We start from the raw sequence: 11,450 nt of genomic DNA, 5'->3' as shown, positions 1-11,450 counted from the left end.
GTATATTAATATATTAAAGATAACTAAATAAATATATGTAAATATCTGTATTTTTTTATTATTTTTTTTTCTTAAATACTAAAAATCACATGAATGATATGCAAAATGAATTCAGGAAGTGGATGCTTTTTATATTGATTTATGTGTTAAAAATCAATTACGTACAAGAATAAATTCGTATGCAGTATTCTATTTAACGCGAGTTTTTAATATACATACATAGACATTTTCTTTCCTAATAACAATAAAATATCAACAAGTAGTATAATATATTTTGTGATAGATAGCTAAAGAGACTATATAACATACAACCATAGAACAAAAACACAACATGTATAACATAATAATTGTCTCAATTTAGTAGACAATACGTATTATATTAATACATAAATACAAATATACATACATATATAATGATTACAAATTTAAAGCAAAATTAAATCATTATTATAATATCATCTTTTTATCTTTCGGTTGTGGTTTTAATGGGGTACTACATTTTCTCTGAAACAAAATAAAATAAAATGGTAAATCAAGTGCAAATATTTTATAATAAATACATAGACATCATCTTAAAAACTTATAGCTATTCACTGAATTTTAATAATGACATAATTAGGGTTAGTGAAAAAATAATACGATTCTAAATAACTACAAGCTTATAGCTTTATTGTCAGCTAATATTCTACAATACTTGAAAAGTAATTAAATCTCTTAAAATTAATAATATAATTTTTATATATTAAACCATTCAATTTTCAAAAAAATTCTGCGGACCTCTCAATGAACTAATCATCGAAAATTTCTTTTTCATGATTTAGTATATTTAAGAGAGTATTTAATATGCTTAGAAGTGCAAAAAAATTATAAATGAACAGTCGTTAAAAATAATAAGATTAAATAATATTTATTTGTATAATACAAAATGATTTAGATATATCGTAGATTTTGGTTTAGTTAAATCGTTTGCCATTTAGAATTTATAAATATTATGTTGTAACATATAAGATAAAGCTAGATGATGCAAATTTTCCCTATATCCTCAAATTAAAAAATGTATTTCACCGTTTTTTAACATGATTAATATTTATAATATAGCAGCAAAAAATACTAATACAAATGTGACGATTTAATTAGTACAGAAACTAAGAAAATAATTATTATAGCTTTTACTGAGAATTTTGAATATAACTTAAAAGGATTTGTTTACCAATTGCTAAGTTTTCTGATAAAACTTTATATAATTATACTGAGAGAAATAACGCATTTATTTCTACGCTTATCGAACTCCAGCTTTTTGCTCTAAAACACGCTAATCTCACACACTGATTTGAACCATATTTGTCCATCTATTTCTCAAACCGATTATTATATTCAACTTTATCAAAAACAATCCGACTGCTAAGTGAAATGTCTGCAGATATATTTAGTAGAATAAGAGTAAGAAAAATTCTAATGAGATATTATTCTTTAATTATTTACAAAAAAAAATATACATTCAATTATATGTTTATTAGTAAAAGATTGTTAATTAAAAAATCTGTGAAAAAACATTGCAAAATATTTTTGAATAATAAAAAAAATAAGTATTTATTAAAACAATAAAAACCATTAGATTACAATCAAATATAAGAGCTTTATTATTCCACTAATACAAAATGTAAATAATAGTAATCAAATAATTGAATGTGCTTACTACACCATCTATTCAAAAGAGCAGACTTTTAGATCACCAAAACAAAAATAAAACCGCCGGCTGGTTAGAGTAATATAAAATCGCAAATACTTTCGATCTTCCGAGAAAGAATGTATATTTTTAAACATCTGGCGCGAACATCTTCGGAAAGGTTTCTTATCTAAGTGTTTTCTTTTAATAATTAAGCAAAAATAAAGCGAGTGCTTAAAATTTTTAAACATTTTTTCGTCATTTCCAGACTCTTATAGTATGCATATTAGGCACGTACCTGCCTTTACTTATGGAGCGTTATAAAAATGGCAGTGGTTGTAAATCTTTTAAAAATATTCATACAAATTTAATTTTATATAATAAAAAAGGTTTTATAAAATTTCTCGATTTGACATTTTTATCGAGAAATTCTCGAGAAGAAACACTACTTGTGAACAATGTTGTGACCAATTAGTTCACATGAGGAATGTTTCTGTGACCAGTTGCAATGTTACCAATGATCACCGAACCCTTTGATGGAGTTAATATTGAAAACCCTATTATGGTTACGATACAGTCATAAATATTATAAAAACTTGTTTTTACTGAAAAATATTGGCTATAAAATATGGTTTCTTATCTTCAAAATAATTTACCTTTATCTATAAGAACCGTATTCAGTCGGAGCAGCAGGTTCCTGGCGGAATGGATTGTTTGGATTCGCACCAGGTACTGACAGGCTTGGCCCTGACGGTTGTTGATGAGTAGCACCATAAGTCTCCTGATTACTCAAATCTGACAATCTACTGGAAGACAATGCTCGAGGCAGCGGGTTACTGGGAACTCCGTGGGGTGCTAAATGAGCAGTCTCTTCCGCGACCTTAAAATACACCAAAATTAACTCATATTCAAATGCATTAAAGTATTAATAAAGATAGCGTACTTGGTGAGGATCTTCTGTCTGAGGTAGATCAGAAATAAATCCAGTGTCCTTGCGATAGAAGTTAATGAAAATGAATCCAGCTAGCACCATCATGCAGATTATGCCATAGCCGCGGAATGTAGCCGTCGTTCCGTAATAGCTCACGAAAATACCACCTGAAGTTTGAAGAATACTTTTACTTCTAGAAATTTTATGGTACAAAAATATATTTACCTATGACAGCACCGCAGCCACGACCCAGTCCATGATGAATGCCTTGAAGAACGCCTTGAGCTGAAGCTCGCAACCCGGGTGGAGTACAATGAGCAATGTAGGAGCAGCAAGCGGCCCAGACAGCAGCGTGGGTAACTCCTTGGATGAACTCAAAAGGCAAAACCCACCAGGGATTGCGAAGCCAGGAGATGTACAAGAAACGCAACACATTGCCAACCAGACCAATACACAACACCTAAGCAAACAAAATGCATATGAGCGCAATTCTTTACTAATGTAATATTCCAAAAAGGTGGTAATTACTATTTTATTTTCTTTAACCATTTAGACCACATTTATGGAAAAATACGATACACTTAAAACATAAAGCAATGCTCGTTTACAAACCTTGACATGTCCCATCTGCGTAATCAACTTAAAACTGAAGAAGTAAGCAAATATTTCAGAGATGTGATTAATCACAGACGCAACACCAAATAGCGTCGGAGAACCGCCATAATCTTGAAGATGCCAAAAAAGGAAAGTGAATATCAATCCAATGCCGAATCCCATGAACCAAGCCACAAACAGGAATGAAGCACATTTCAGATTCTTGAACTGCTTCAAAACTGTGATCCATTCAGGCATCTCACGAGTTGTTTGGGCAAACATCTTTGTCTAAAAACAATGATTAATTAGAGCTGTATTTAATAAAAAGAATAAGGATTATAAAATACTTGTGCAATCATCTTAGGTTCAGGAGCACTAGTAGTATCTAATCCTGGAAGGTTCAGTTGAGCCGCTAGCTGACTTTGGAGACGCTCTTCTTCGGTTGGAGGTGAACGAGCAGTCTGAATTTCTACTTCAACGTTTGGATAGTCATATTTGAAGTTGATCTGCGTGGCTGTGATCAAAGCGGCGCCCATCAACACCGAAAAAGTCGCAAAGCAAATGGTGTAGTTCTTCTCTTGTCTTTCGGGTCCGCATGGATGATCAGGGAAAGCCGTAGAGTGATCCAGAGCTATTCCAACGAAGAACATGGCCAATCCCCAGCCGAGAGATCCAAACATTCTTTGATGCCCATATCTGTCAGCATCTTCGCCAAGGAGAGTTATTACAGCTGAATCTGCTAAGGTGATGGCTGGAGCGCTGAAGAATTCTCCGATTATGACTAGAAGTAGTAGCAAGAAGAACGCCTTTTGGATGTCTTGAGTTCTGTATACTATGGAGGAGAATATTGGCGAAACCCAGCTCTTGTGCTCTGCATCGTTGTAGTTGGAAGCATATCTGACGTCCAAAGGAGATTGGCCGGCCATTGCGTGGGGACGAGCAGCTCTAGCTACGCGATTGTGGCTCCTAAAATAGTAATTAAATTATATCACTAGGATTCCTAATCAAATATTCGAATTACTCGCACGATTTTAAACTGGATGACTATTCGAATAATTTATCAAATATTTTCAAATTAAATTTAAAAAAATCTTGGATTGAAACAATTTGTATGCTTGAGCAGCACGTGTAATCGTTTTTTCTCTCAATATGCTGTTTTTAAAATCCATAGTCTTTTATGTGCCTTTATTTTGTTTCTCGCTTCTTCTTAACAACAAAAAAATGCTTTTATACCTTTGAAAAACACTTGTGAATATAAATTTTATCAGTGTCTCTAATATGACCGAAATTCACAGAATTCGTTCGTTGAACGAAATAAAATGCTGGAGAGCCCCACCCTTTATTATCGTTTATAAACGATAATAAAGTCTACTACAGCCCGTTTTGGATTAAGTCTTTCTCATCCCGAAAATATATCGATATAATTTATATATGAGCAATAAAACTGTTATATCAAACATACTAAATAAATCATATATAAAAACATTTTAATGAATATTATTAAAAAATGTTGGCGTATTCTAAGAATAAGAATTCTGCATATAAACCAAGCTATCTTATATTTGTGGCAAATATATTGTACAGTGTAAGCAATTAAAATTATAGATTATCAATTGCATATATGTAATATGTACTACTTACGTTGCATGAGAGTTTTCAGCATCTCCAAGCAAAAACAATGGCATGTTGGCTGGTCCTTCATTTGGTGGCACGGATCTCTTGAGCAGCTGTGGAATTTCTGGTGATCTTAGTTCATAATCTGTAGCATTTTTTCGAGTCAAGCAACTCGTGGCAGGCGGTTGCACAAATCCTAAAGGCAAAGTGAACACAATCCAAGCAGAAAGAGATGCCAGCAACAAAAGTTTACCCTTCTGCCATCTAAAATGAAAAAATATGATTTATTAAATATGTTTCTGATTACAATACTAATTTAATCGCTATGCATACCTATCCGCCAAAGATCCCCAAAAGGGAGCCGATAAAAACTCTACGAACGGTCTAGTTCCGATCAATAAGCCACACTGTCCAGCGTTCATGCCCATCTGCTTAAAGTAGACTCCCATTAGAGGGAACAGAGAGCCGAAGGCCGAGTAGAAGAAGAAGTAGAAGGTCTTGACTGTCAGAAGTTCTTGGTCCACGGCCCCGAACAACAGCTCGATGACGTCAGACCTACCCCGGATCTTGTGCGTGGCCTCTTTCGGTTGAGGGTAACTGAAATAAAAATCTTGTTATGCAATAGGAATTTTTAAGGGCGTAAGTTTCTACGAAACGGTTTACGTGACGAGCGGAATAAGTGTCATTTGGAAAGATTCTCTTATCAAATATTAAATATTGGTTGAAGCAAAGGGCAATATTGATCTTAGGCTTCATTAAAATTCTATAGCGCACACCCAACGCATAATTTTGTACAACAAAAAAGAGTGAAGATTGTATCGGAGATACCCTTGAAAATGTTTTTTAATAAAATATTTAAATTTTAGGGCTAAATACACACAAAAAAATATATTAAATTAATTACAATTATTTGAAAAAACATAAATATAATAAAGTATTCAACACCATTTATAAAACATTTTTTCTGTTGAATACAAATAAAATATTCTCTATTAGGTTTATTAGTTCATTATTAGAGAATTTTTAATACCTTATATGTACGACTAAACTCGATTTTATGGAATTCGAACCCAGGTCTTTCAGATCAATAGTCAGCGACTTATACCACTTGTTCATTGAGCTGACTAACTTAAAAAAGATTTTCTAATATAACTAAAAAACCAGTATAAAAAATAATAATACATAAGAGAGAAATATACACGATTAATACTACATTTAGTAATATTTTATTTTCATTCTAATCCACAAAAATCATAGACATAATAAATATCTAATTTCGTAGAAATTTAGAATAAATTAATATCAAAATAAGAGCAATCAATGAAATAATAAATTTTATTAAAATTACCTTTCAGTAACTTTAAAAAAAACGGACAATACTATTATTAATATATGTACAGTTATATTAATAAATTGTCAATAGCTTTGTCATAAGCAACATTTTTTTTTTAAATATTTGTAACAATATGTACACTTTTTTATTATGTTTATTATAATATTAATAATATAAGAAAATACATAAATTAAAATTACGCAAGTTAAGTTTCTGGATTAGTATTAGTTTTTTTACTATTTTTTTAACAATTTTTATTTTGGTTTTTTAAGTAAGTTTTTTCTTTATTAGTTTAGTTTTTTAGTTTACAAGTGTAAATAAAAAAATAAAATAAAACTAATAAATTAAGGAAAAATACAAAAACTTTAAACAAACTAAATTAGATGTGATTTTTGTTTACGAAATATTTTACATTCGATTTTTATGGAGCCATTTCGTTTCATATTTATCATAATAACTCATATTAATACAAACATAAGTGTATAATTTAAAAACAGACACTCAAATAAATAAACAACTTACCAATTATTAATTATTATGCAAAATCAAAAAAAAATCTAACCCAATAAATATTATATCTAACGTAACAAAAACCGCACCTTTTGTCACAAGAATCGTTCTGATATTCCATGTATCGATTGAATTCACTAATAAATTACATAGTATAATAATTGCAAATTATATATTGAAAATATATAATTTAAAATATGATTAGTCAGTGCTAAAGAAATTTATTTATTTATTTATATTTTTTAACTCAGAGCTACGTAAGAATATGTATTTATGTACATATTACAACAAACACTAATGTATGCGTATAAAATATGTTATTCATATTTCCATGACTTATTTCCATAAATATATTTATTTACATAAGTAAGTGTTTTTATATACATATATAATATTCTCTATGAGCTGTATTAGAATTTTTAATTCCTAATATGTACGACCTAGCTCGATTTAAATTATTTATCCGTGAGATTTGGAAAGTCTATGAAAACTGAATTTGCGATGATTGATCAGAATTTTTATTATAAAATTAACAATAAGTGTAATCATATAGATTCTAATTTTATAAGATACAACAAAAACAATCATGCGTTTTTTTAGCCTGTTTTTATAAATTAATATTAATATATGTCAATTCATCTGTAAACTGAAGTAATTTTTAATATATGTATTGATGTGTTTTTAGCAGTTTGTAATTATGCATGCAAGAAAAAATATTCAAAAAAGTTTGCTTAAAATTTTTGAATATTTTTTATTATTAGTATTTGACTATAGTTTTCGACCATTTTAATTTATTTTATTAATCGCTTTTGAGATGACAAGAAGTTTACAAAAACATACATTTTTATCTGCCTCCGAGATCTTGGCAAAAGAAAAAAATGGGACACGAGTTAAAAATATTAGACGACGTTGATTATGAGGACAATTTATTGACGTATTCTTAAATAAACATATATTTGTATATTGCTCATTTATGATTTGAATTTTCGCTGTGCATAATTTTCGTTTGCGCAATAATCACCGAACCACCTGATTTGGCTACTCTAATGAAATTTATGAGTTTTATAAAAATGATAATTTATTTGAGGAAAATTATACAACATGATTTAATATACAATTATGGAATTAATTTAATGCTTTATTAATCATTATACGTAATTATAAATAATAGTAATAAAAATATTAGTATTATATTATTGGTTTAAGACTTCGCTAAATTCATATACTATTTTTTAATTAATTGCTCACATGGTATTGGTAACAAATCATTTGTATATCCTAAACATATTATGTATATATTTAATTTTCATAGTCCGATTATTTATAAAAGGAAAAACTCACTTTTCGGCCTCGAAGCCCGTCGCCGGGAATTCAAAATTTGAAGATTTCATTACGAAGATTGTTTTATGATTGTTTATCTAGTTTAATCAATGTATTCTTCTAATCCTCAACGCATTATGTATATATTTAATTTTCATGGTTAAAACACATCTAGTTAATTTGCAATCCGATTATTTATATTCGGTCTAATGACGAATTAATGAAAATTATTGTCGCGTAGCAAAATTTTATTATTAAATAATAATTATTTAAAACTGTTGTCACGGTACTGTCGGCCATCTTGTTTTTTATTTGAATGCTTATTTTTCATTGGTCGAAACAACGGAACGCATTACCGGCGGCTCGAAAATCAATCGGAGCAAATTCAATTTTTTATTATTATTTATTTTCCTTAAGGAAAGGTAAGTTTTTTAAGAAAAGTTATTTAATATCAATACAATTTCATTGCGTACAAATAATTGAGTCGTACTGGCCTATTTTATGATTAATCTTATGAGTCAATTCCTCCAAATGTAAATATAAAAGTAGTTCAATTGATAAACCCAATATCTAGTTTGTAATAATTAAGTTTGAAAAAAATATTTTCTTGCCAAAAAAGCATTCTTTTGCTTTTTAAGTAAAAAAAAACTAATTGCATTAACAGGGAGGTTCTTCTTATTAAGCCGGATAAATTTATTTAAAAAATAGTGTATGAATATTTATTAATATCTTATTTGAAGTGTCCTGTTAATAGTGAAATTAAATAACTTTCCTTAAAGAACTTACCTTTCCTGAAACATTGTGAGAAATATTCTTATCAGCATTCGCCTTGTGAGCTGCCTAATGATACATAAAACTAACAAAATAATTTCGCTTAATTTGTAAAAGATTTTTTAGTTTTTTTTTCTTAAATTATAAATTATAAAATTATAGCTAATAACAAACTGTAAACATGAGAATGGTTAACCAGTAACATGTATAGTATATAATTAGTATGTTTTTAAAATTATTTATATTATTGAAATAAATGTATTAAAAAAGAATTACATAGTCTTACCATAAAATATAACAATATTCTTGTGGATTAAACATGCTTAGGATAAGTTTATTATTTTTTTAAATTAAATTATATATCATGAATAAAATAGGTTTACCAATATAGATATTTATATAATAATTTGTTAGTTTATTATAATATGGTAGTTATAGTATAATAATAATCTTATATAATATTATGTTAGTTTATTGAAATATGGTAGTTCCAAGCCTTCCAATTTTTTTGACTATGTTCAAACCGACTGTGATTTTTTGCATAAATATTAATATTTTAACAACTATGTTGAAGATTTGATGTTAAATCAAGGTCGATGTCAGCGGTCTCCGTTCAAATAATGGTTCAGTGTTTGGATTGATTATATAAGAAAGATCACAATCTAACCTTGTGGGATCGACCTCGCCCTCCGCCGACGGATCCACCATGGGCCTGATGTTCTGCCCCATGGGTGCGCCCCCCTGAGGTTGCCTATAGTCCCTGCTGTAGTCGTCCATGTCCCCCATGTTCTGCATGGCGATGACGAGCCCTCGCTGTTCGACTGTGACACCACCGATTGGGCGCTCAGCGCCTAAGGGGCATACGCCGTCGGCCGGAGGCTCGACGAGGCTCGCCTGGTGACGGGAGGGTGACAAGTGTGCCTGAGCTGTATGCTCGGGAAGGCGCCGGGATCGATTCTGGCGGCTGGGAAAACCGGATCAATATGCGGGAGGGATGGCGCACGCGTGTGACGTCACGCTCGAGTACTTTTCAGATTACCCGACGGGCGGATTTTCCGATCACCCCTCTCTTATTTTCTACATATTCACACAGTTCAATACGTATTATTATTATTATTATTTAATAGACCAACATAACATTTGGTTTTAGTTTGAGTTTCGGCCTGTTTTGAATCACAAATAAATGATGGGTTGTTGTTCGGTTTCGGCCGAAACCGAAGCTGTGTGAATTTGATTAATAGAAACCGACCATTTAGTTGCAGTATTATTATATTTTATTGAAATTAAAGCAACAAAAGATTTGTCTATTGTTATGTACAGTCCGGCCAGTACGGACCGTACGTGACAATAGACGAAATAAACTAAAAACATTGCAATAGTCATTCGAGACTTTCTGCAAGTGTTAATACCATATAACAAATAATCTAAAAAGCGGATAGATAAATTGCCATATCTCACACTACTTTAAAATATTAAATCAGCTAAGATGATAAGTTGCATACTGTTTAAACTCCAACGTAACGATCATAAAAGTCCAGCAAGTGAACAAGCTAATCAAATTCTTTTTTTATCTCGTCGTAATTGGTCGTGCTATAAAAAAATTGGTGAGCTCTACGTCCTCTTTCAGGCTCACCAAGTGAATTAAACACCGCACCAAAATCAACAACTATTGTTTGAGACTTGCTTTCAACAACACATAAATAATTTCTACTTCAACTCTTAATGCTTTAAATACGAGGATTCGTACGAACTCGAACAAGAGGAGCCGCTGATTATCAACACACGAAATAAAGATAGCAGCCGCTTCCCTCTTCACGTGTTCAACCCGCTTTGCCGACGACTAGATCCTTCGAATACTTTGACATAATTATACGAATTTATATGAACGTGAATAATATAAAATATAAACAAAAATAACTTACTTTTTTAAGGCATAAAATTGTGTACAACTGGTGACGTGGTTATCCTTTAGAAAATGCAATTTGGATGCTCATTTTTTTTAATAAAGTGAGGCTTAACGGTTTATGTTAAATTGCTTTTGCGCTATTAATTAATATCATTAATGAGCATAAATATAAAATCCCATTCTTATTAAATTCGAGAAGCACAAATCTTTTGCACAAATGATCCTTTTAACAAATCTTTGACGATTTAGGTAGTCACGACACGTTCCAAAATTGCACATATGTAATTGTATTTTGATTTCTTGTTTATGTAAAATACGCAAAAATTTTACGCTGCACGGTAAGATGGTCTTTTTTTATTTATATTAAAAAGATATATTTTGTGCAGCAGAAAATGTTTGATACTTGACTGATAGACTTATTAGGAACATTTCAAAGTTTATTTCACAAAGATTGTAGATGCTTATAAGCGAAACATTTTTAGATATTTTCTACAATTGGTTCTTGGTATCTCTATATTTTGACAGTAATCACTAATACCTAATGAGAAAAATAAAATAATAATATTTGTTTCATTATTTATTAAAAGTTACGCTGTTTACAAATAATAAAATACAAACAAAATAAGCAAATGGGGTGTAAAAACATAATTAAAATTAATCTAAAACTGATTGTAATTTAATATACCGATAATCATAAGTTATTCAATACATATCATACTTACTAAAAATAAAGGTGTTATCAAACGGCATTGGACGGAATTATAACTAATTCCGAAAAATTGTAATTAAAATTATATTTACAATT

The 11,450-nt window shown here is 30.1% G+C and overlaps 1 protein-coding gene across 1 annotated transcript; it reads right to left on the bottom strand.

The window, feature by feature from the left end:
• Window positions 1-272: 272 nt before the first annotated feature.
• On the bottom strand, window positions 273-9,764 carry jef (major facilitator superfamily domain-containing protein 6 jef). The gene is made up of 9 exons (XM_088200862.1): window positions 9,407-9,764; window positions 5,139-5,402; window positions 4,833-5,069; window positions 3,539-4,157; window positions 3,210-3,479; window positions 2,823-3,057; window positions 2,610-2,764; window positions 2,323-2,546; window positions 273-504 (listed from the first exon to the last, which is right to left on the bottom strand). The coding sequence occupies exons 1-8, from the start codon at window positions 9,532-9,534 to the stop codon at window positions 2,325-2,327; spliced, it is 2,130 nt and encodes a 709-aa protein (XP_088056988.1). The 5' UTR covers window positions 9,535-9,764; the 3' UTR covers window positions 273-504; window positions 2,323-2,324.
• Window positions 9,765-11,450: the final 1,686 nt, after the last annotated feature.

Source organism: Plectrocnemia conspersa, unplaced genomic scaffold (assembly GCF_051122295.1).
Source record: "Plectrocnemia conspersa isolate PC_06_02 unplaced genomic scaffold, ASM5112229v1 ptg000012l, whole genome shotgun sequence".
In the NCBI taxonomy this organism is placed as follows: Eukaryota; Metazoa; Arthropoda; class Insecta; order Trichoptera; family Polycentropodidae; genus Plectrocnemia; species Plectrocnemia conspersa.
This window is presented reverse-complemented; position numbering and strand designations above follow the sequence as displayed.